This window comes from Ctenopharyngodon idella, chromosome 9, assembly GCF_019924925.1.
Source record: "Ctenopharyngodon idella isolate HZGC_01 chromosome 9, HZGC01, whole genome shotgun sequence".
NCBI classification, from domain to species: domain Eukaryota; kingdom Metazoa; phylum Chordata; class Actinopteri; order Cypriniformes; family Xenocyprididae; genus Ctenopharyngodon; species Ctenopharyngodon idella.
Window position 1 is genome coordinate 11,233,942 of NC_067228.1, and position 25,515 is coordinate 11,259,456.

The 25,515-nt window shown below is 35.1% G+C and overlaps 8 protein-coding genes across 9 annotated transcripts in view; 1 reads left to right on the forward strand and 7 right to left on the reverse strand.

Moving 5' to 3' along the window:
- The window catches only part of crygs4 (crystallin, gamma S4), a 90,426-nt gene that overhangs the window by 49,236 nt on the left and 15,675 nt on the right, over positions 1–25,515 (forward strand). The window lies entirely within an intron of this gene.
- LOC127518403 (gamma-crystallin M2-like) lies at positions 1,783–2,711 on the reverse strand. Its single transcript, XM_051905016.1, has 3 exons — positions 2,700–2,711; positions 2,351–2,593; positions 1,783–2,055 (listed from the first exon to the last, which is right to left on the reverse strand). The coding sequence occupies exons 1-3, from the start codon at positions 2,709–2,711 to the stop codon at positions 1,783–1,785; spliced, it is 528 nt and encodes a 175-aa protein (XP_051760976.1).
- On the reverse strand, positions 5,403–6,126 carry LOC127518400 (gamma-crystallin M2-like). The gene is made up of 3 exons (XM_051905013.1): positions 6,115–6,126; positions 5,771–6,013; positions 5,403–5,675 (listed from the first exon to the last, which is right to left on the reverse strand). The coding sequence occupies exons 1-3, from the start codon at positions 6,124–6,126 to the stop codon at positions 5,403–5,405; spliced, it is 528 nt and encodes a 175-aa protein (XP_051760973.1).
- On the reverse strand, positions 9,811–10,668 carry LOC127518857 (gamma-crystallin M2). The gene is made up of 3 exons (XM_051906069.1): positions 10,663–10,668; positions 10,317–10,559; positions 9,811–10,083 (listed from the first exon to the last, which is right to left on the reverse strand). Exons 1-3 carry the CDS (start codon positions 10,666–10,668, stop codon positions 9,811–9,813), a joined length of 522 nt encoding a protein of 173 aa, XP_051762029.1.
- LOC127518858 (gamma-crystallin M2-like) lies at positions 14,289–15,005 on the reverse strand. Its single transcript, XM_051906070.1, has 3 exons — positions 15,000–15,005; positions 14,655–14,912; positions 14,289–14,561 (listed from the first exon to the last, which is right to left on the reverse strand). The coding sequence occupies exons 1-3, from the start codon at positions 15,003–15,005 to the stop codon at positions 14,289–14,291; spliced, it is 537 nt and encodes a 178-aa protein (XP_051762030.1).
- Positions 17,490–18,316, reverse strand: LOC127518406 (gamma-crystallin M2-like). The gene is made up of 3 exons (XM_051905018.1): positions 18,305–18,316; positions 17,956–18,198; positions 17,490–17,762 (listed from the first exon to the last, which is right to left on the reverse strand). The coding sequence occupies exons 1-3, from the start codon at positions 18,314–18,316 to the stop codon at positions 17,490–17,492; spliced, it is 528 nt and encodes a 175-aa protein (XP_051760978.1).
- LOC127518401 (gamma-crystallin M2-like) lies at positions 20,747–21,471 on the reverse strand. Its single transcript, XM_051905014.1, has 3 exons — positions 21,460–21,471; positions 21,115–21,357; positions 20,747–21,019 (listed from the first exon to the last, which is right to left on the reverse strand). The coding sequence occupies exons 1-3, from the start codon at positions 21,469–21,471 to the stop codon at positions 20,747–20,749; spliced, it is 528 nt and encodes a 175-aa protein (XP_051760974.1).
- LOC127518859 (gamma-crystallin M2-like) overlaps positions 24,533–25,515 on the reverse strand; it is a 4,224-nt gene continuing 3,241 nt past the window's right edge. The window contains exon 3 of the mRNA XM_051906072.1: positions 24,533–25,515. This exon is cut by the window's right edge and continues 354 nt beyond it. The gene's annotated coding sequence lies outside the window, so the exon portion shown is untranslated.

Here is a 25,515-nt window from a genome sequence, read left to right on the forward strand (position 1 = left end):
ATAAATTGAAAGCAATAAGTAAAGGTCAACGAATTTATCGGCTTTGCTGATTCATTGGCACCGATTACCGTTTTCTGGAACTATCAGTTATCAGCAATAATCCATACCGATAGTTTTTCTTCCGATTATGTCTATTGTGGGAGTGGCTAAAAGGCTCCGCTGCCATTACACAGTACAAGAGCGGTCTCTAGAGGCATTAAAAACTATCACGCGTCGTGGTATTTAAGTAATTAAATTAATATAAATGTGCGATTAGTAAACTAATGGCTTAAATGAACGACTACTAGTCGACTAGACAAATCTTTAGCTGGGGGCAGCCCTAGTACATAGTATGCCAAAAGAGTGCATGATATACTATTTCTAATGGATTTTGAAAGTGTGCATCCAGGCACTGTTTTTTAGCTATAATGTTGCTCACAACATCTTCCTCAATTCACTGTAAAATATTTTTCAAAGTTATATAAATAAAACAAAGATTGGGAGTACATTTTACAAGACATACTATTTAAGTCTTTTTAGTTCAAAATTTCACATTTAATTCAATGCTACTTGATATTTCTTTGTAATTATTTAATAAAATTTACTAGCAATTTCTGAGTGAAAATTTCTTCAAAGTAAATCGAACACCAAATATTTATCAATGTAAGAGGTCATTGTTTAAGTTTATGCAACTAAAAATTAAACACTAATGATTATTTTAAATACATTAATTAGGCAAGGCAAGGCAAGTTTATTTATATAGCACATTTCACACACAATGGTAATTCCTTGCCTTAAATCACTACAGTAAACATATAAAAATGATTTATATTAAGAGCTGTCTGGTTTGAATTGGCAGGAAATATCAGACTTACATAATTAGTCCTTATATGCTTCTGTTCATTAAAAGAAGGGGGAAAAAAGGAGGAGGAGGTCCGGCTATGGCATTAGATATGGTACATGCTCAGATTATATTTTTTCAAATATATGTCTTGTGGACTTCATTTTTTAATATAAGTGACTCTTGTTGTAGCTAGCTGAATCACTGATAGGATTATCACAAGCAACCATTACCTCACAAGCAACTTGCAGCTACAGGTGTCGATAGAAACCCATAATTCTGTAGTTTACCTTTAAATGTAAATTAATTAAATTTTTTTTTTTTTTTTTTTATCTAGATACTTGGACCAACAGTAACACAACATTGGACTCTACTGAATTTCATTGTATGAAAAACAAATACTGGGATTTTTTCTTCTAAATATAGATTTTTTTTTCTTCTTCTTTTCTTTTCTGTTCCACAGAAGAAAATCATAAACGTTTCGAATAACATGAGTATGAGTAAATGATTTTGGGTGACATTTAAGGACTGCATTTTGAGTAATTTATTTCTGATAAATTGTAATAAAACAAGCATTTGTATTTCACCGGCTATGAGGAACAAGCTATTTTAATGCAATATGTGTCTAGTTTTACAGTTATGAACAGGGTTTCATGTTTGACTGGACCTTGTCAAAGCCTGCATCCCTCATATTTACACTACATAGGTTAGATTGCTATCTTACTATACTATAACAGAATTCAGTCATTTCTTTACAATTCTGTTTAATTTATGAGGTGTTGTTTGTGGGATACTAATGCAAATATTATTGACATCAATGATTTTCAAGACAGAATGTGTAGTGTTGTAGAGAAAATGTTTTATTAATATATATCTTTGTGTGTGTGTGTGCGTGTAATACTCATTTTCATGACACAATGTTTACTTTTGTAAAGAAATTATTTTATTGAAACATTAGATCTCTAGTACCAGGAGTCCATGATACGCCTCATGCTCATGAATCTCATGCCACCCATATTGCTGAAGCTCCTGTACTCTCCAGGCCTGAAGTACCACATCCTGCCTCTGTAGTGGGGCTGCTCATACATGAGCCAGTGGCCGTCCATCACATGACAGGACTGGCAGTGAGGCATGCGGTAACGGTCCATGATGCTGTCACAGTCATCCGTCAGCTCGTACATCTGACCCATGAAGTTCTCCCTCTCGTAGATCCTCATTCTGTAGGATCCCCTGTACTGTAGTGGGAGAGAAGTCCATTATTTTCAAGTTTAGCAGGTAGAAACAACATCTAATATAAACGAATAACAAGAACTGTGTAGTTCTGCCTTATAAATCACTATTCTGAAAGGATCGTTTTTGCTTTGAGTTGATGGGTTTTAGCATTTTCCTCTACGTCCTACAAATTAGATCAGGTTTCTGCTCCATGGTTCTAGATAAATATAAATTAAATATTTTATTAAGAAATGTTATAAATTTAAGTATGTGGCTTTGGGTGTATATATTACAAAACAACACATTTATGGAGCTCACCATGGGGATCATACGGCAGGACCTGATGCAGTTGCTCATTCCAAACATAGACATGTAATCAGCGTACTCGCCCCTCCTGAAGAAATACTGATTTCCCATATAGTTGGGATGATCATACATCATCCAGCATCCACTCTCCACTCTGCAAGAGTGACAGCGGCTCAGGTAGGAGGAAAAGTCACCACTGTCACCCATACACTCATAAGAGCGACCCTGGAAGTTCCTGTCCTCGTAGAAGACGACCTGAAAAATTCAAAGTTGATCTTTTAAGTGGTTTAAAGTGAAAATTAACAAATCAAATAATTTTGGAGTTAAAGTTAGTGGAAATGTTAGCTGGAATGAAGTTTACCTTGCCCATCATGGTTGAGCTAGTTGATCCTCAGTAGTTCCACAAAGGAGAAGCTGAAGCTGATTCTGGTTGTTGACTGACTGCTGTCACCTGTGCTTTTATACTAGACCAAGGCTAAAGACTACACAGCACCTATTGTTAGTCAATTCCTGACTGTGCAAGTTGGCATAGAGGCCATTCTAGCTAAAGCTTGGTATAGATCTTAGTGTTCACATTGTTAGGTCTGTATAATTTCTGAAGTTTATGTTGCTAAAGTAAAAGAGCTTTCATTCTTACAAATTGTCTGTTTTTCCAGATTCTTGCATTCTGATTTGTGGATTTGGTTTGTTTTTGGTTTTTAGAATATAAAAACTCTAAACATTAAACAGCGAAATACTAAAAGTTTTCATTCTTACAGATTGTTTGTCATTTCAGACTCCCACATTCTGTTCATTTGGATTTGGTTTGTTTTTGGTTTTTATTGGTGTTCAGTTCAAAAATAATGCTTATAGGTCCTATTTTGATTACACCCTCTACGTGAAGTATTGGGGATCAAGGACACAATGAAAGCACTCATATCCTTGTGAAGCCTGGCTGTATCACATAGTATATTGAAACTGTGCAGTCTGATTGTGAGGACTAATTGTGGGATAACTAGTCTTATGCATATTATATATAAAACCAGAAAGCACTTTCTTGATCTGGCAAGCTCTCCTCTGATTGGCTGGTTTTACACAATGTGTGATAGAGGACAGAAGTTTAATAAGCCTCAAAATCAAGGGATTAAATAGAACCAGATTGATACAATAAGTGTTTTCGAAGATTGTTTAACCCTATAAAGCCTACTGTATCATATTTGATACAAGACTATGTAAGGCCTCTAAATCCCAAATCAAAATCCCATTGATTTACATTACAAGCTATCAGAATTTATCTTACTTTTTGGCCATATAAATAACAACATCTGCAGCAAATTGTATATTTTGGCTCAGTTTATGCCTCTGAATAAAACTGAGGTGTTTTTTTTTTTTTTTTAACCTTGAGTATGAGCTCCATATTCTCACTATATTATACTAAAATGGGCCATAAAAGCCTCATGATTGAATCAAATATGATTAAAAAACAAAACACATAAACAAATCGTTTTTGTCTAATTTTTGTCCAAATTTCTTTGTTCAATAACCTGTTCAATAAAAACATTCTGACAACTATGTCAGGCTTTAAAGGGTTAAATAATTCTTTATTCACACCAATCTGTTATTATGGTACAATAAGTATGAGATGGTCTATTATTATGGTATGCATTCCTTATATTATGAAAAGATTAATTGTTATCTTACTGTAGTACAAGAGAACACAATAATTAATTACCTTTTACAATTCTTAACCATTTTACAAAAAGGATTTGAAAATCTGTATTTGTGCGATTTGTTCATACTACTGGTGACCCAGAGAAAACGGTTGTAATTTATATGTATAAAACAACTTCTTCTTTCAGCCGCACAGTATTTTTAATATTTATGTTACAAATGTTCAAAGAATCACAGAAGTACTAGGATAAAAGTTGTAGTTTGTATAAATGATAGTAAATACTGATGTGTAAAAATAATCTACATCACCTACTTGAAAATAATTTGACGTTTCTAACAAAGATTGTTTTTCATAACTAGATATTCCACTCCTCCTAAAGACCTTCTACAAGTTTGTCAGCAATAGGGGTGAGAGAAAAAAATTGATTCTCCAATGCATCACAATTCTTTAACAATTCTGAAAACTTCAGAATTGATTCTGAACATAGTTTTTTTTCTGCATATGTGTGATGGAACTTGTGTGCACTAGAAACAACCATATTCTACATGCTACCAGTTATGCACACACACACAAAACCATCGGAACAAGTATATAAATTTGCATAAGGTTTCATGGTTGAAGTGAAAGAGAAGGGCAGTTGCTTCATTGAAATGCGCACTTTGCTTGACAATGTGCAGTTTCGCTGGTATTTCAGTGTTTTCTCTTTTAAATAGTCTACAAAGGCAATATGCAGTTTGGAATGCAGTATAAATTTGATGCACAAAACTCACTTACTGACAGGCGTCTGCTTTCAAATTTTCATGTGCTCTTTGTACGTTCATTTTGAAGGGTGTTTGTGGCATACAGCTGTCTGTGACTCATGTAAGTCAGTTCTTCAAAGCCACACAAAAAGGCTTTCAAACACTGCATTACAAAGTAAACAAACAGCTATGATAATATGATCATTATAAAAGTATTAATGTCATACCTTTATTAAAATATATTTAAGGACCTGGATATTAGATATTTCTTAATCTAGAGAAAATAGATTAAGTGTCCAAGTTATTCATATCAAGTTATTTTTAACAATTTAATTGTAATGTTTATACTTTTATTTGCCACCAGTGATCCCTAAGTAGATTTAGGAAGTTGTAAAGTAAAAATAAAAGTAAACATGTAGGCCTACTAAACTGCAAACCTGCATGCTGTCGCCCAGCACATCTACTGTAAAGTGTCATGTGATATTCTTCAATATTGTGTGACACACTCACTGAAAGAATCAGTCAGAGCAGAGTTACATGTGAAACTGTTAATTTGTTTTATTGACAAAATTGTGAAGGGTTTTTGTGGAGTACTTGAGCAAATATTAATGGCATTAATGACGTTCAAGACAATGTTTAATGTTGTAGAGAAATTATTTTATTAATAGAAACACTAGTACCAAGAGTCCATGATACGCCTCATGCTCATGAATCTCATGCCACCCATATTGCTGAAGCTCCTGTACTCTCCAGGCCTGAAGTACCACATCCTGCCTCTGTAGTGGGGCTGCTCATACATGAGCCAGTGGCCGTCCATCACATGACAGGACTGGCAGTGAGACATGCGGTAACGGTCCATGATGCTGTCACAGTCATCCATCATCTCGTGCATCTGACCCATGAAGTTCTCCCTCTCGTAGATCCTCATTCTGTAGGATCCCCTGTACTGTAGTGGAAGAGAAGTCAGTTTAATTTAAGTTTATCAGCCAGAAAAAAAAGTTAAAATAAAAACATAGATATACAAGCTTTAATTGAGCTCACCATGGGGATCATACGACAGGACCTGATGCAGTTGCTCATTCCAAACATAGACATGTAATCAGCGTACTCGCCCCTCCTGAAGAAATACTGATTTCCCATGTAGTTGGGATGATCATACATCATCCAGCATCCGCTCTCCACTCTGCAAGAGTGACAGCGGCTCAGGTAGGAGGAGAAGTCACCACAGTCACCCATACACTCATAAGAGCGACCCTGGAAGTTCCTGTCCTCGTAAAAGATGACCTGAAAAGTCGAAAGTTTAAGTTTCAGTGATTTTATTTTTTTCCCTACTTTTATTTTCAGTTGAATTCAACTTTGAAAATGTTAGCATGAATGAAGTTTACCTTGCCCATCATGGTTGCGCTGGCTGATCCTCAGTAGTTCCACAAAGGAGAAGCTGAAGCTGATTCTGCTTGTTGACTGACTGCTGTCACCTGTGCTTTTATACAAGACCAAGGCTAAAGACTGCACAGCCTCTATTGTTAGTCAATTCCTGACTGTGCAAGTTGGCACAGAGGCTGCTGGTAAGCGTAGTATCTAGATCTTAGTACTTAGTACTTTGTCATGATTTTCTTCTGACGTTAATATTTGTTCAAATTAAAGACTACAGGCTCACAATTGTGGATAAATTGAGAATTATTTTTTTTAATTAATTAATTTCTTTCCTAGAATAGCGATATTAACCCTTTGGGGTCTGAGGATTTATAACTTGTTGTGATAGTCGTAAGTGCCATTTGTGCTTTTTTCAGTTGCTTATAAACATATTAATGGCAAAAGTGTCATTACATTGTATTCAGCAAACTAGGCTACCATAATATGTGAGCAACATGTATGTACATGTTTGTATTTTTGAGAGAATAACATTTATATGTGGTTATTGAAAAAAACTAAACAATTAAGTCACTGAAATAAGGCCACAAAATAAATACTAAATATGTGTCCACAAGACTTCTGGGTACTGAATGTAGAAGCCTAGATTTTTGGTTCAAAATGATGTGAAAATCATCCTGCCTACTCATTCACATAAAACAATATATTGATTTAAATTTTGAAAGTCACTTTTTGTTTAGAACAAACAGTATGCGTGGAGGCGTGAATAATCCTGAATAATGCTGTAATTTACACCTGAGGAGATAAAGACCCTCATAATGAGGCGCATAATGAGCCTTTCAGTCAGATCGGCTATGTGAGAGAGAACTAAAGAATCTGAGGACAAAGTAGTTTATTTTGTAGTTTATTTAGAATATAGTTAACAATATAAATGAGAGTCAAGGGCACATTTTGAGTACACAGTTTTACCTGGAAATAAATCCTGTTCAAAGATATAAGTGAACATTATTTACCTGGTATTCCAAGGTGTTTGGTGTTTCTATGCACTGGAGAAAGAAAAAAAAAACTTTCCTGCTTCCAGTCAGTGATCTCACCATCATATTCATGTATTCCAATGTGGGCCAATATCTGGTCACTATGATTCTCAAATCTGTGAGATAAAAGAAGAAAAAACAACAACAACTGTGAGCATTCTGATAACAGGATCATATCAATTATTGTATTAACGTTAATATAATGTCCATTCTTAACAGAGAACATGATTTTTGTGATCTCATGCATGCACGTATTATTTTGTATGGGACTATTATATTTTAAATTATATACAGTACTGGTCAAAAGATTAAATTAATGAAGTAAACACTTCATAATCTGTCCAAAACAGGCAAAAGAAACCTTGTCTTAACATTCATATTACCTCTATGAAATTGTATGTATCATATTTGTTATATTATAGAGCCTATAAATGTTAATGTGCAGTTTAATACGTTGCTAACACATTTTATTTCAGTATTTATTACATATTACACTCGACCCCTGAGTGTTAAAAGTCTATAAAACAATAAAAACAAAACAATAAAGAGTGTTTATTTTTTAATGTTTTAGTTTTCCATATTCCAACCTTTACCACATAGATTTGGTTTGTTTATGTTTTTTTGATGGGTATGCATTTTGGAATGGTGTATATGTTGTGTGCTTTCTGATTTCCCAAGTGAAGCACTGATACAAAAGACAGAACAATTTCTTGGGAAGAAAAGTTTATTTCTATGATTAGAAGATGTCTAGGTTATAGCTGAACATGGTTCCCTAAGAAAGGGAACAAGATGCCACGTCAGTCGACACTATGGGGATGCGTCCCGCAGAACCTGGTTTCTGAGGCATGTGTACCAACACGACATTCATGGTGCGCCCCAGCATATAAGAAGGGCACCTAAAAACATGCCATCAGCTTCAAATTTTCTAAAGGAAGACTTGCAGGCATGCCCGAAGAATGGCAATGTGACACGGCATCTCGTTCCCTTCTCAGGGAACCATGGTTACAGTCGTAACCTAGATGTTCTCTTTCAAGCCAACTCATCGTTGCATCAGCTGATGTGAACAGCAGTATGTTTGCCGACAAGGCTGAGAGGACATTATCATTAGTAGCATCTCAAGCGATAAGAACAATGTGACAAAAATACACGAAATAAATGTTTAAATGTCATGATTGTTACGGTCTATTTGCATTAGTTAATATCCAGCTTGGAATGTTTATTCATTTGTTAGCCAACTAAGTTGCATCTCCGCATTTCCTTAGGACACAGTGTTAGGCCTGTCCATCCGCAGAAAAATTGTATATAATATTAGAGAACTGTTGTGACTGTGCAATCTGATGCAGGACATGTATTCATAGATATCCTCAGCTCCACTGAGATGACTCAAAACATCAGAGAACCCCCCTCATTAGCGTAAGAGCACATTAAATTTAATTTTGTCAAATGGAATCGACATTGATTATGTAGTTATTCTACTACAGACTGATCATATTTGAAACCACTGTTACTGTATATCAGCTAAATCTACCACGTTTTTTAGTCCACATTTATCGATTTGAAAGAACGATCACATCCGATCACATCCGTTCAGTAGTCAAGTACTTGATGCAGTGATCTAGCATGTGTACAACTTTTTCTACTACACTGTACATTGTTGCACATCTACAAAAGAAAAAGAGTGAAATGACTTGCATCTTGGTACAACAGCCAAACTCAATAGAGCCTGGTTGCCCATATGCACTTGTGGTTTACTTGTACTCTGTTTTCTGTGATATAATTTGCACTCTGCAAAAGAACTGGAAATTGTTGCAGTCCAGCTAAAAATTGTATACATTTAATACTGAATAGTATTCCTACAGTATATTCCCACCTAGTGTAATAGAAAGTTTCTTATCACAGAATCTATACACTTTGTTTGATGTTTTATGTACAACCATTCACAAAGACCTTGCGTCATTGTTCACTTGATTTTTTTATTCATTCAGATCTATAATTGTGGTAACACATTTCATATATCATCTGACACAAAGTTGTAGGCCTATAACTTAACTAGTTTTACTAGAACTTGACACTTGTGCTGAATTTGACACTGTAGATCATAAAATTTCTTTGGACAATCTTGAGGACGTTTGTGGATCATATCTGTCAAATCACCACCACATTGTGTTTAAATGAGCTATTTGACTTAACACGTGTGGTGTGCCACATACAGTAGATCAATATTTGGCCTTTTGGTGTTCCCTGAACATTCTCCTTTTTTAGATGATTATTAGGAGCAAGGTATTAGTTTATTTTGTTGTTGAGGATACACTGCCCTGTATTTTAGGCCATTTGGAATTTCAGTTTTTCATGTCGGTGGACTACGTTCAGTTCTAACAAAGGGTACTACTAGTCGTTTGACCAGGAGCTTTGAAAAGTATGCTATCCAAGTACAGTATCTGTATGGTTCCACCATTATGACATGTTCTTCTGTGAAAGAACTTACTAACTTGTCATTTAAAAGCCAATATCCTAGTATTACAGGATGTATCAAAAAATACAGTAATTGATCATTATTTTTACATTTCTTGATTTGTTTGTGCATTACTCAAGCAAATATTTGTGGCATTAATGATTTTCAAGACACAATATTTAGTGTTCTCGTGAAATTGTTTTATTATTAGATACACTGGAATGCTAGTACCAAGAGTCCATGATACGCCTCATGCTCATGAATCTCATGCCACCCATATTGCTGAAGCTCCTGTACTCTCCAGGCCTGAAGTACCACATCCTGCCTCTGTAGTGGGGCTGCTCATACATGAGCCAGTGGCCGTCCATCACATGACAGGACTGGCAGTGAGGCATGCGGTAACGGTCCATGATGCTGTCACAGTCATCCATCATCTCGTACATCTGACCCATGAAGTTCTCCCTCTCATAGATCCTCATTTTGTAGGATCCCCTGTACTGTAGTGGAAGAGAAGTCAGTTATTTTCAAGTTTGTCATCAGAATGAATATAAATGTATATATCTATCAAGAATTAGTTCTGTCTCAAATCAATTCTTATAGGATTCTCTGTACTTTTCAAATATTTTTCTCTAACCCCCAAAAAAACCAGACTGAGTTTTCTGCTTCATGTTTTGAAATAAATATAAATTAAATATTTCAGTTTATACAAATACTTCAACGTGGATCTCACCATGGGGATCATACGGCAGGACCTGATGCAGTTGCTCATTCCAAACATAGACATGTAATCAGCGTACTCGCCCCTCTTGAAGAAATACTGGTTTCCCATGTAGTTGGGATGATCATACATCATCCAGCATCCGCTCTCCACTCTGCAAGAGTGACAGCGGCTCATGTAGGAGTGCATATCAGCACAGTCGCCCATACATTCGTAAGAGCGACCCTGGAAGTTCCTGTCCTCAAAAAAGGTGACCTGAAAATGAAAGTTATTAATTTAGTGATTTAAAGTGAAATATACCAAATAAATTTTATAAGAAGTTAAAATATGTGGAAATGGCAGCTGGAGCAAGGTTTACCTTCATGGTTGCGCTGGCTGGTCCTCAGTAGTTCCACAAAGGAGAAGCTGAAGCTGATTCTGGTTGCTGATTGACTGCTGTCACCTGTGCTTTTATACTAGACCAAGACTAAAGACTACACAGCACCTATTGTTAGTCAATTCCTGACTGTGCAAGTTGGAATAGAGGCCATTCTAGGTAAAGCTTGGTTTGTAGATCTTAGTGTTCACATTTATTTTGGGACAAATGATTATATTTTTCTAAGATTTACATTAGTTAAAAAGAATGTGAATCTAGAAACACTTAAAAAATTCTGGTAATACTTTACAATAATGAGTTTGTTATGATTAAGTTATGCTTTAGGTATCAAGAACTAACAGCGAATAATTTTTATGGTATTTAATCTAGTTAAATTTAATGTTAATTTCTGCATATATTAATACTTACATTTTAACTAAGTTGAATAAATCAAGTTAAATAAATTAATGTTATCAATGTATTATCAACAAACATTAATAGTTTATTGAATGAACAACTGTATATTCATAAATTAGCACTGATATGGATTAGTAGATGCTAAAAAAAACACAAATATAATCTAATTGTAATGTTGCCATCATTCTTAATGCATCAACTAAAAATAAAAATGTAAAGTGTTACTGAAATACTAATAATCATGAGATCCAATGATTGTGTCACGTCTTCTGAGATACTATAGTGAGTTCCAATTGGTCTTCGGTTTGTGTATAAATATATGTTTATGACCACATTTTTCAACTTTCTAGCAAGAAATGAGTATTGAAGAAATTAGATATTCAGTTATCTCCAAAGATCTTTCTGTTGTAGATTATTAGACCATTATGCTGCCTCAGAAGCATATGTGAAATCAGTTTTAGCTGTGTATGCAAACACAGCCTGTGAAATCATTACCTGATAGGGCCGTTAGGCAATAGGGATAAGAATCAGAGGCCCCATGATACAATATTATCACGACTCTTAAGCCACAATAATATATTATTGCGATTTTTAAATATTTTGCGATATCCTGAGTATTGCAATATAATATATTGTGGTAAAATTGTGACTTAACTGCAAATATCCCCAAAGGAAAACTTTGTCCACATATGTTTTTGTGTTCATTTCACATCTTCATATTCATCTCCTTCATCTCTTCCTTGTTCACTGTTACTTCCTGGTATTTTACATATTTTTTAATAGAAATTTTACAGTCCTGTTACCCATGTACATACTATGTACTTGTATAGTAATTGCAGTAACTGGGTAATAAGTAGGTACTAACCCTGAACCTACCCGTAAACCTAACCTTAACCTATGTAGTTACCTTATATTACCCAGTACTTTCTTAGGTAAGTACACTGTAAGTTCATGTACTGTAAAATAAAGTGCGACCCCACTTTATATTGTTTCTTTGACTACTATGTACTAACATTTAAAATTAATCATTTGATACAATGCACCTGTTATGTACTTGCAGTTATTTTCATATATAAGTACAATGTAAAAACATGTATGTAACTACAGCTGTAATTAATTTATGTAATTACATCTATAATTAACTGTTGACTCTTCCGTTACACCTTAACACATCCTTAAACTTAACCATACCATGAAACCTGTCCCTAACCTATCCTCTATCCCACCTCAATAGCAGCAAAGGTGTTGCAGTAGATAAACACAATAAGTACATTGTAACTAACAATTTTTTTTTGATGAAAGTACATAGTACAGTAGTTAAAGACACTTAATATAAAGTGTGACCTAGTTGTCAAATAAAACTGTTTGCACATTTCAATGTTTGACACTCAATCCAATGTAATTCTTTTCACAATAAATATTGTTTTAAGCAGTTTTGCAAAGAACAACCTTACTAGCACCCTAATGAACAAGTCAAAGGTTACACTATTCTTTGTGCTCCTTGCAAATACTCGCAATAACGAGACGGAATATAGGCCCTAAAAAGTTTGGTGGCTTTGTATCGATACATTGTCCCCATGCAAAATATCGCAGTACTATTCTGTATCGATTTCCCCCTCCCAGCTGCGTATAGTAGCATAGTTGACATAGTTGATGCCAGTTTTTTTGTGGTTAGTGGTGAATACAGCAATTTTTTAATATACAAAAGATGATCCCCTTTTACTCCATATGAATTAAAATGTTATCCGTGACAACAGAAGAGTATGCCTAATACGCCTGTAGGAAATTATGTAAATGAAGAAATCTGGGCAGTTAAATTCTATTTTTTTTTCTTTTTTTTTTTTTTTTTTTTCTGTTCTGTTCTGTTGTGCTGCATTCAAAAAATTACCAGGGAGGCTCAGGAGTTCTGTGCCACTCATTGCTACAGTATTTCTCATAAGTTTTTAATTTTTTGTTAAGCTAAACCATTTTATAGTCCATATAGGCAGTCCCCTAGGCTCCAAACATGGCAAAGTGTCCCCTTGTCCCTAATTTTTAAAGGAGGGCAGATATGTAAATCAGTCCTTATCAAAGTAATAAAAGATTGCAACAGGGTTGATTTATATGTTTTTGCTTATAATTAGGATCCCCTACATAGATGATATCTTGACCCCTGATATTTTAAAATAGTCTACATAATGAATTACTTGTTATAATCTCTCCAACACAGCCCTTGTCAATAAGTAAATCAATGGGACAAATCACCCAGCGCCATATACAGACTTATAAGAATGTTTACATGAATGGAGAGCCTCATCTAACAACTAACCTATGTTTAGACAAAGGCAAATTTATATTTGGCCCTGTCATTTTGTGTCACTTGTTTTTGTTTAGTGTAGCCACTAGCAGGTTTGATAACGCACTAAAGTGAAGCTGAAATCTAAATGGCTGGAATGGTTATCTTTGAAAATGATTGGATATATGTGGTTTAGTACTGTGGTTCATAACCAATTCCTGATTTCTCCCACCCCATGTTTTCCTCTGATCTTTCTAAAACCCTGCAGACAGTTTAATTGCTCTGCAACAACTATCGCCACATGTTCACAGCAGGCTTGTCCTGTACATCATAAATTTGTAAGATTATTTGTAAGTTATTGATGATGGAGATAGACTGGCAATATGTTCTAATAAAAAGTAAGAAGAATATAATGCCATTAATCCTACATTTAGATTTGTATATGTAGACATCTGTTGGACTATGTCCTAAATGTGTGATACAATTTACAATTCATATTCTTATCCAGGTACAAGTCTAAGGTTCTAAATAACTTTGTTCAAACACATATTTCATTAGTAACTGATGACTTTGTTCGTTGTGAAGAAGTCACACAGCGTGAACAAGAGATTTTAGTCTGTTTGCAAAGATGAGAAGTTTAAAGACTTGCTGTATGCTTCAGCATGCAGTATGAACTTTCATTTAAAAGAGAGAAAGGGTTGAAACTTCTAGACCCCTGTTTTTTCTAGGTTTTTTCTAGGGGGCAAGCGTGGCAGACTTGACTCTAATTTCTCATTTATTTTACACTTATGTGTTACAAAATGAAAAATCATTCACATTTCTCTTAAACTTGTAGTGTTTTTTGTGGACTACTCATGTAATAGTGGCATTAATTATTTTCAGAACACTGTTTAGTGTTGTATAGAAATTATTTTATTGAAACATTTGAACTAGTACACTAGTACCAGGAGTCCATGATACGCCTCATGCTCATGAATCTCATGCCACCCACATTGCTGAAGCTCCTGTACTCTCCAGGCTTGAAGTACATCACCCTGCCTCTGTAGTGGGGCTGCTCATACATGAGCCAGTGGCCGTCCATCACATGACAGGACTGGCAGTGAGACATGCGGTAACGGTCCATGATGCTGTCACAGTCATCCATCATCTCGTGCATCTGACCCATGAAGTTCTCCCTCTCGTAGATCCTCATTCTGTAAGAGCCCCTGTACTGTAGTGGAAGAGAAGTCAGTTTAAGTTTATCAGCCCTAAAAAAAAAAAATTAAAATAAAAACATAGGTATACAAGCTTTAATTGAGCTCACCATGGGGATCATACGGCAGGACCTGATGCAGTTGCTCATTCCAAACATAGACATGTAATCAGCGTACTCGCCCCTCTTGAAGAAATACTGATTTCCCATGTAGTTGGGATGATCATACATCATCCAGCATCCGCTCTCCACTCTGCAAGAGTGACAGCGGCTCATGTAGGAGTGCATATCAGCACAGTCACCCATACAGTCGTAGGAGCGACCCTGGAAGTTCCTGTCCTCAAAAAAGGTGACCTGAAAATTCAAAGTTAATATTTTAGTGATTTTAGTGAAATAAACCAAATCAAATAATTTTGGAGTTTAGCTGTATGGAATGGGAGCTGGAATGAGGTTTACCTTCATGGTTGCGCTGGCTGGTCCTCAGTAGTTCCACAAAGGAGAAGCTGAAGCTGATTCTGGTTGTTGACTGACTGCTGTCACCCGTACCTTTATACTAGACCAAGACTAAAGACTACACAGCACCTATTGTTAGTCAATCCCTGACTGTGCAAGTTGGAATAGAGGCCTTTCTAGCTAAAGCTTGGTATGTTGTTCTTAGTACTCAGATTTATTAGGACCTTAACACTTTTGAAGTTTGTTTAAACATTTCTAGTACTCTGTATTGGTGAAATAATTACAGGTGTAAATAAGGTATTATTTCGTAGCTAGATATTTCCCACTGTGCTATACTCGGGGGCAATAATTTAGCTAGGCTAGTCCTTTATTACACAACTTAAATGTCAGCTAGCCAAATATAGTGACCTATTCTGTAGTTTTATAAGATACAATACTTCTAGTGTAATCAGTACATATTAAAAAATAAAAAATCTGTTCTTATTGACTTTCCCATTTGGGGAACTTGCCTTTTTAGTAAGATTTCCTAATAGTGTGCATTTATTGTCTTGCTGAATAATATAGACTTTAAACTTAAAATATGTTAATTTGTACTTTTTTACTTTCAAAAATCATACATTTTACAGTGTTTTACAGTAATGTTATGTGTCCTGGCAAATATATTATTACTATTACTATTTTTTTTTTTTACTGTATCTGGTAAAGTCATATAGAGGGAACCTTTGTTAATTTCTGCCTTAAAAATACTGAACCTACATTAACAACTGTGGCTGTATACCTTTTTTTTTTTTTTTACATTTACTCACTTCTAATGTAAGTCTAAAGAGAATCTGTGTTTGGATCATTTTCATGACATTGTCTATAAAAAATGATCCTAAAACACAATAAAATATTGTTGAGTCATTCCTATCAGTTACACAAGGTAACCAGACAGAATACAAGTGTTTTCTTCCTTTAAAATTTTAAGGACATTTTAAGAAGAATGTGCTGCTAAACATGCTGTGCAATGTTAATAATTCAGCCCACGTAAGAATATTTGAGGACCTACACAGAATCATGAAACTCATATGCATGTGGTTAGTCTTTATAGTAGTAGGCATACCACTGTGTGTGTGTTCTTGTATAAAAGGTTTATGAGGACACAGATGTGTATAATGACATGGGTTCCTGTGTCCTCGTGAACCAAATGGCTTGAAAGAACATTCTAAACTGTTTTTTGAAATTCCAAAATGGCAAAAGTTTTTTTGTGTTGTTTAGGGTTAGGGGATAGAAAATTTGATTAGCTCAGTATAAAAATCATAGCGGCAATGGAGAGTCCTCATAAGTCACATATGCAAGTCTGCGTGTGTGTGTGCGCGAGTGTGTGGTTCAGGTATTCCCCCACAAAGATGGCAATATCTGATATCCCTGACCTTGTGGGGGCATGTTTTGGTCTCCATGAGGAAAACAGCTTATAAATCATACTAAGTCATTTATTTATTTATTTATTTATTTGAAAATGTAATAATGCAGAAAGTTTTCTGTGATAGGTAGATTAGGGATTAGGAGTTAGGGTTAGGATGTAATATACAGTTTGTACAGTATTAAAATCATTATGTCTATGGAATGTACCCATAATACATGAAAACTAATTGAATTGGAGAGGAGAGAGAACTATGAAAACTGGCTGCAGCGAGTTTTTGACATACTGCTTATAGTCATGGTCAAATTTGTTTTCAAACACAAGTTATTAAATATTTAACTTTTAAAAAGCAATTTCGTTTAACTGTATAAGCTGTATATTAGAGTTGTCATTCTTTTCTGCAGAATTACTGTTGCCTGTGTTGTTACTTTAGTAATTCTGTGTGAGATTTTAATTTTCAACATATATTGGGTTAATTTTAAGCCAGCAATATAGTAATTTTAATAAATAGTTGAGTTTAATAAAAAACAACTCAGCATGCTGGGTCAAAAATTTTAACCCAACCAGCTGGGTAAAAACAACCCAATGCTGGGTTGCCAAATAATCCAAATTGGGTTGTTTTAAACCCAGCATTTTTTAGAGTGTAGGATCAGCAAAAGGTAGTAGTTAATCAAGCACTATTTATCAGCAATGAAGACTTTGTAGTAAATTAAGCAAACAAGGAAAGTGTTTAAATTCAAATTATTTTATTTGTTTTCGATTTATTAAAATAATCAGATGTATACAGGTCTTTTAAAGGTAAGGATCCTTGATAGCCTCATTCTTATAAGTCTCATGTCAGTCATTTTCATATACTTGAAACTCGTGTACTCTCTAGACCTGAAGTATACTGCCCTTGTGAGGCCTTTAGTTGTTTAGGCTAATAATAATTATGAAAAAGTATCCATGAAAAGTGTATTCAACATTTATTCAATCAGCATGTAAATAGAAAAAGTTTTTTGTCTTCTTTTTGTGTGTGTGTGTGTAATACTCATTTTCATGACACAATGTTTATTTTTGTAAAGAAATTATTTTATTGAAACATTAGATCTCTAGTACCAAGAGTCCATGATACGCCTCATGCTCATGAATCTCATGCCACCCATATTGCTGAAGCTCCTGTACTCTCCAGGCTTGAAGTACATCACCCTGCCTCTGTAGTGGGGCTGCTCATACATGAGCCAGTGGCCGTCCATCACATGACAGGACTGGCAGTGAGACATGCGGTAACGGTCCATGATGCTGTCACAGTCATCCATCATCTCGTGCATCTGACCCATGAAGTTCTCCCTCTCATAGATCCTCATTCTGTAGGATCCCTTGTACTGTAGTAGAAAGAGAAGTCCATTAACTTTATTTTTTGTTGGTCCCAACTTGAGATCAAATGTAACCAGATCCATGACAATATTAGAAATAAATCAAAACCAACATCATGTTTCTGAATGATCTAATCATTAACTCTAAATTGTCCAGAGTGAATTAATTTAATCCAAACATCAAAATTTTCATGGAGCTCACCATGGGGATCATACGGCAGGATCTGATACAGTTGCTCATTCCAAACATAGACATGTAATCAGCGTACTCGCCCCTCCTGAAGAAATACCCATTTCCCATGTAGTTGGGATAATCATACATCATCCAGCATCCGCTCTCCACTCTGCAAGAGTGACAGCGGCTCAGGTAGGAGGAAAAGTCAGCACAGTCGCTCATGCACTCATAAGAGCGACCCTGGAAGTTCCTGTCCTCGTAGAAGACGACCTGAAATTTCAAGTTATTCTTTTAGTGGTTTATAGTTGTATCTATGGAATTAAAGTAATGTGAATTACACTGAATGTAAATTGTAGCTGGAATTAAGTTAAATTACCTTGCCCATCATGGTTGCGCTGGCTGGTCCTCAGTAGTTCCACAAAGGAGAAGCTGAAGCTGATTCTGCTTGTTGACTGACTGCTGTCACCTGTGCTTTTATACTAGACCAAGGCTAAAGAGAACACCGTGTCTATTGTCCGTCAGTTCCTGACTGTGCAAGTTCAAATAGACGCTATTATAACTAAAGCTTATTATGTAGATCTTAAAACTGCCATTCAACATTACAGTATTATTGAAAGCTATCATTTTTAACATTTAATAGGCTTTAAAAAATACAACTACTTTTAATTTAAGGGAATTTGAAACAACCTTCACATAAACCCACTGTAATAAATGTCACATTTAGCTGTGCCTTTAATACTGTATATCAGGGCTCAATGCTAAGTTTTTTATTTTATTTTATTTTTTTATTTCCCTACTGACCCAGTCAAGCTGGTTCTGATTTTTAGCTGCCCTGCTCAAAATGCACAAAAAAGTTAATAAAAAGTAAATAATAAAGTAATAAATTATAAAGTAAATAACTATTATTGTTTATACATACATTGAATAATTTCTGTATCTATGCAGTTACTAAACACTGCACAGTCTTCATTGCATGAATTATAAATTAGTTAACTGATTAACGTTAACTTAGATTAACATTAATGACAGCCAGCAGCGGGCTGTTACTTGAAGACCTGACGCACATGACACGAATCTGAAACACAGATCCTTACATTTAACATTCATTTAACTCTTCTTAACTTAATTAAGACTGTGCTTATAAGGATACTCGACAAAAAGGGAATTTGGACATAATTTTGTGTGTTTTTGTCCAAAAGAGAACTCAATGCGGTGCTGGTGTGCTGTCTAAAGTGGTATTGGTCACACTTTATATTAGGTGGCCTTAATTACTATGTACTTAAATCAAAAATAAGTACAGTGTACTTTTTGTGTTCATATTGTATTGCAAAACAATTTTGCTGCTATTGAGGTGGGATACGGGTAAGGTTAGGGACAAGTTTGTGGTATGGGTAGGTTTAAGGGTGTGTTAAGGTGTAAGGGATGGGTCAACAGTGTAATTATACAGAAATTAATTACAGATGTAATTACATGCAGGTATTTTTTTAAATATAAGTACAATGTAAAAGCATGTATGTACACAATAAGTGCATTGTATCAAATTATTAATTTAAATGTTAGTACATAGTAGTTAAAGACACCTAATATAAAGTGAGACCGTGGTATTCTGCTTGTGCGTTTCGGGTGTTTGTTCCCAGAGAGCCACCTCACAGACACAGCTTTTTTGTGTGTTTTATTGCACTTAAATGGTTTAATAGCACTTGAATGAATGATAGCTTTATCAAATACAGTGGTGCCGCTAAAGGATGACAGAAAAAAAAATGGATGCTGCTTTATTTGCATTAAATATTTAATAAACACGTTGAGAAAAAAAATCGCATACATTAACTCGTTAATTTTGACAGCCCTAATTTTTTAACAATTTCTTTATTTGTGAAAAATACTATAATAGGATTACAGAATCAAGAAGTTGCCATCTAAAGTATAATTTTTATATTTTATCAAGTTCAAATTATTCATTTTAAAATGTTTCATTTTCAAATGTATTTATAATTTATTAAATATTATGTAAAATAAATATATTTGATATATGATGTGATATCATATATATCAGCTTTATGTCGGCCATCGGTCACCCTGATCTCTAAGATATCAGCATCGACCATCAAAAAAATCAATCGGTTGACCACAATGGCAATCATGTCACTGTAAAAACATATTTAACTAACTATATTTAACTAACTATAGTTATTTAAATAACTTTATATTCCCGTACTATATACCAGATCTAACCAGACATTTAATGTAATTTTACAGTAAAATGCTGTTAATTGTACAGTTTTTAGAAGTAAAAAAAGAACAATGCATAATTTACAGTCAAAAACTGTAAATTGACATTCCCAGAATTTCTTACGTGACACTTCACATTTGAAGGTATTTTGTCTAAATAATCATGTTTCTTAATAGTTTTTGTTATCAGTTATGTACATTTGGGCTTTATGTCACATCTTCTTTTGTTTAATGAATGTTTATTGCATTATTCAAGTGTCATGCGTGTTACCATGATGGTGTTTTGTGTTTGTTTGAATGACTCTATGCACCTTCTATATACTAGTATATAGTTCTGCCTGTGGAAAAGCTACTTTTGATGAGCTTGTTCATGGTTCTTCTTGTGGCGTCCTCTTTTACCACCTGCATTATTATAGTGGTTGTCAATATATGTTAAAGGTAAAGGTCTTTAATAATCAATTATATGTTTCATGCTTTTACTGTGTGATTAGCTCAGGTGTATTGTTGTGTATTATTCAAGCAAATATAAGTGGAATTAATTTTCGAAGCAGTGTTTAGTGACAAATTATTTTATTGAAACATTAATACACTAATACCAGGAGTCCATGATACGCCTCATGCTCATGAATTTCATGCCACCCATATTGCTGAAGCTCCTGTACTCTCCAGGCCTGAAGTACCACATCCTGCCTCTGTAGTGGGGCTGCTCATACATGAGCCAGTGGCCGTCCATCACATGACAGGACTGGCAGTGAGACATGCGGTAACGGTCCATGATGCTGTCACAGTCATCCATCAGCTCGTACATCTGACCCATGAAGTTCTCCCTCTCGTAGATCCTCATTCTGTAGGATCCCTTGTACTGTAGTGGAAGAGAAGTCAGTTTAATTTAAGTTTATCAACCAGAAAAAAAAGTTAAAATAAAAACACAAATTTATAAGCTTTAATTGAGCTCACCATGGGGATCATACGGCAGGACCTGATGCAGTTGCTCATTCCAAACATAGACATGTAATCAGCGTACTCGCCCCTCCTGAAGAAATACTGATTTCCCATGTAGTTGGGATGATCATACATCATCCAGCATCCGCTCTCCACTCTGCAAGAGTGACAGCGGCTCATGTAGGAGGAAAAGTCACCAGTGTCACCCATACACTCATAAGAGCGACCCTGGAAGTTCCTGTCCTCGTAGAAGATGACCTGGAAATTCAGCGTTAATATTTTAGTGGTTTAAAGTGAAATATACCAAATTAAATAATTTGATTTAAACAGTGTAGCAAAGTTAGCAGGAATAAAGTTTACCTTGCCCATCATGGTTGAGCTGGTTGATCCTCAGTAGTTCCACAAAGGAGAAGCTGAAGCTGATTCTGGTTGTTGGCTGACTGCTGTCACCCGTACCTTTATACTAGACCAAGACTAAAGACTGCACAGCCCCTATTGTTAGTCAATTCCTGACTGTGCAAGTTGGAATAGAGGCCATCATAGGACCAACATACATGCTTTTGTAGTTTGACTGTCAATTGTTTTTCAGAATACCTTTAACTCTACCTCTGTGGGAATAATTTACTAGAATTTTTCTGTTTATGTCAAGATGTCAAAAGTGTGCTAAGTTTTTAACATTTTTTGCAGTAAAAATTTAATCTGATTAGCACATACATTGTGTGTGTATGCAGAGTTCACTGGTGAAATAAAACCCTTGAGGCAAAATCACATAACTATTAACTTCTTCCACTCCGCACTCCTCTGATTTGGAACACAGAACAGACAAGCAGAGTGATGGAAATGCATAAACCTGACTGTATAAAAATAAGTTTAAGTGCTGCAAGTTTGAATTAAATATATAAAGTGAAGTGATGAAGTGAAGTAAAATGGATGTGTTATTATTACAACAGAGGTTGTATTAACTGATTTTGTTCCAACTCTCTTTCCCTTGCGCTATTCTGTACTAATAGCCAAATATATAGTGAGACAAAGCCAAATATGGCCTGTATCTATTTCTTATTTCATCATTAGATCTTGTGCTGGGCGCATTTGGTGACAAGCGTCCTCCAACGTGTTTGATCCATGGCCACATTCTCTACATTTTCCTATGGAACACTGACATTCTAATGATTTTAATGAAATCAGTGAAGTTAATTACTATTGGCTTCTTGAATTCAGCACTCTGCTCAATGTTCCATAATGTGAAAATCTGTTCACAGCAGGGGCACCCTTGTTGGAATCCTGCCTGCTCTTCAAGTAGCTGCTGGTCCATTTTGTTCTGCATCAGCCAAAGTAGTATGATACACAGTACCTTACCAGGGACCAGGAACTGAGGAGGGTGATGCCTCTCCAGTTGTTGCAGAAGAACACATTCACTTTGCCAGCACTCGTTCAGCAAGCTGGTCAGCTTCTGTATTTTTGCGGCTCCTCACTGTTTAAGGAGTTCAGCTAGGATCTGATCCATTCCTGGTGCCTTGTTGTTTTTCAGTGATTCTCAACTTCAGCTGTTGTAATTGGGCCTAGATCAGGGATGGACAACTTTGGCCCTGAAGGGCCACTGTCCTGCAGAATTTAGCTCCAACCCTAATCAAACACACCCGAACAAGCTAATCAATGTCTTCAGGATTACTAGAAAGTTTTTATCAGAGTTGGCAGGACAGTGGCCCTCCAGGAATGAAGTTGCCCATCCCTGGCCTAGATTCACAGCCAGGTCTGCAGGTGGTGGGGTGTTGAAGTCATGTAAAGATGTTGGAGTTGGGCTAATTTAATGTTTCTTTGAAGTGCCCACCCAGATGCCCATATGCAGTGCAGAGTGGCTCTTTTGTACTGTATTACGTGACATACCTAGTTGTTTAGTCCAGTTCCGTTCACACAGCAGGGCATCCCTGAAAAATGCGGTTGTGAGTTTGGTTTTAGAATGCGGTTATCACTCCTGTAAATAACTGAACTGTGTACTTAACTGTATCCACCTTACTTTGTAATGTAAGAGTGGGTATGACAGTGTTTACCTTCAAATGTGGAAGGCTTCCAGTTATTTTAGCTGTTATGCTGCTTGATATTGCTAATGGGTATCTGGTATTTTGTAATCATAAACACACTGGTTTGTAGAACAAATAGTTTTACCGTTTACTGCAATTTGTTATTCTTGTTATTACCTATAGTGGATAGTCTCCCACATTCACAGAAAATAGCTTTCTTCCCGCATTAAGAAATAAGGTGAATCAAGGACTAAAATACAGGACTGACAATTGTATTCTGCTGCTGTGTTTTGTGGAATTGGATTGGACTTGAATTATTTATATTTGTACAACATATCATCAAGCTCTATGATCATCCAGGGATTAAATATGGCCAACTGACTAATCTTTTTTTTTTTTTTTTCCCAACCAGTAAATCCAATTCCAAGTACTACATACATATTTTAGTCAGTTTTTTTAAAGTAACAAAATTATTTTTGTATAAATAATGTATACTTCAAATATATTTCTATCATGACAACTGTCAGAAGATTTTTAACATGGTAATGAATATGACAATGTAAATGTATTTGGTCTTGGCTGAATAGATCTGCTACACTGCTGCTGATTGCTGTTGTTGTAGATTAATGCTGCTGCAGAGCAAGTACAGGAACTTGCTAGTGCCAATACATACATCAGTATGCTGCTATGAGCATGTAAGACATACTGCTGCTGCACAAATAGCATGTATAAAGTTATCCATAGTAGATCTATACAGGTGGAGCTGGGGACGATAGAAGGTTTTAGAGAAACTTTGAAAGCGCACTGCAAACTGCTATAGTGAATGCTAACCAGTTATTAAAATGTTGAGCAGCAAGCTCATTTCGCTGCAGATATGACATGAACCAATCAGCTTGTGCCATGAAGTTAATGATGTAAATATCATCAGTTGCATTAAGGATCCATCAGCCTGTGAAAAGAGTTTCATGACAGAAATTGGTATATACAGTGTTTATAGAAAATCATCATACCCCTTTGAAATAGTTACTTTGTTTGTTAGCCTGAAATCATAAAAAAAAAAAAAAATTAATTAATACTTTGCCATATATATATGTCTGTACTAGCTTTGGACACCTAGATTGGGGAATATTTGCCCATTCTTCCTTGCAGAATTGCTCAAGTTCAGTCAAATTTCGTGGCAAGATACCACCAAAAGAAACAACGCAATGGCTTAAGGATAGGAAGATGAATGTCCTTGAGTGGCCAAGTCAGAGGCCTGACTTAAATCCAATAGAAAATCTGTAGATGGACTTGAAGAGACCAGTCCATTGCCGCTCGCCACGGAATTTGACTGAAATTGGGCAATTCTGCAAGGAAGAATGGGCAAATATTCCCCAATCTAGGTGTGCAAGGCTAGTACAGACATATCCAAAAAGATTAATGGCTATAATTAAAGTCAAATGTGGCTCTACAAAGTATTAAATCAGGGGATTGTTTTTTCCAAACCACGTTATTCTAGTTTTTCATTTTTTCATTTTTTTTTCTCCAGAACTTGCCTTTTTCTTTCATTACTTTGATATTGTAAATAAAGCTGGAAAAGGTTTTTTTGGAATCGGTTTTGATTTCAGGAAATAAAGTAACTATTTCAAAGTGGGGACTGTGTTACATATATATTTTATGCTTTTGAGAAAAAGTCTCTTATGCTCGCCACAGCTGCATTTATTGGGTCAAAAATACAGTAAAAACAGTAATATTGTGAAATTATTACTATTTGTATATATTTTAAAAAAATGTAATTTATTTCTGTGATGGCAAAGCTGAATTTTCAGCATCATTACTCCAGTTTTCAGTGTCACATGATCCTCCAGAATGTTTTTTTTTTTTTTTAAAGAAATTAATATTTTTATTCAGCAAGGGTGCATTAAATTGATCAAAGAGAAAAAATATTTCAGTTTCAAATAAATGCTGTACACTGCATATTATTATTTGATTTAAAATATCCATACATAATTTTATCAGAGAAAATATTTTATTGAAAAATGTATATTTGTAGTATCTGCATTTTTCTAAAAATAATTTATTTGTGGTAAGTGGTGAAACAAATTAAATTGATAATGAGCATTAAAATGCATTAATAGAGATTATTAATAATTCCCATGTTCTTTAAGAAAATATATTTAAAGTATTTAAAAACTGCATGTTATTTGGAGTCTTCCACATGCAACTTGAAGTTTCAGTGTTAAATAATAGTTGTTCAATCATCTATACAAATTCCTGTTTTTTGTTCCTGAAAAAGTATGTTATTTACAATATTATTTATTTATAATATTTTATATTTACTAATTCATTATTGTTGTCAGGTCAGGGAAGTTGGATTATGCTTCCTATCATGGGCTACCTCAGTAAAAAAAAAAAAAAA

Coding starts and splice junctions, on each gene's coding strand:
- LOC127518403 (XM_051905016.1), bottom strand. Junction 2,056..2,350: donor CCTGCCGTATGATCCCCATG/GTGAGCTCCATA, acceptor CTCCCACTACAG/TACAGGGGATCCTACAGAAT.
- LOC127518400 (XM_051905013.1), bottom strand. Junction 5,676..5,770: donor CCTGTCGTATGATCCCCATG/GTGAGCTCAATT, acceptor CTTCCACTACAG/TACAGGGGATCCTACAGAAT.
- LOC127518857 (XM_051906069.1), bottom strand. Junction 10,084..10,316: donor CCTGCCGTATGATCCCCATG/GTGAGATCCACG, acceptor CTTCCACTACAG/TACAGGGGATCCTACAAAAT.
- LOC127518858 (XM_051906070.1), bottom strand. Junction 14,562..14,654: donor CCTGCCGTATGATCCCCATG/GTGAGCTCAATT, acceptor CTTCCACTACAG/TACAGGGGCTCTTACAGAAT.
- LOC127518406 (XM_051905018.1), bottom strand. Junction 17,763..17,955: donor CCTGCCGTATGATCCCCATG/GTGAGCTCCATG, acceptor TTTCTACTACAG/TACAAGGGATCCTACAGAAT.
- LOC127518401 (XM_051905014.1), bottom strand. Junction 21,020..21,114: donor CCTGCCGTATGATCCCCATG/GTGAGCTCAATT, acceptor CTTCCACTACAG/TACAAGGGATCCTACAGAAT.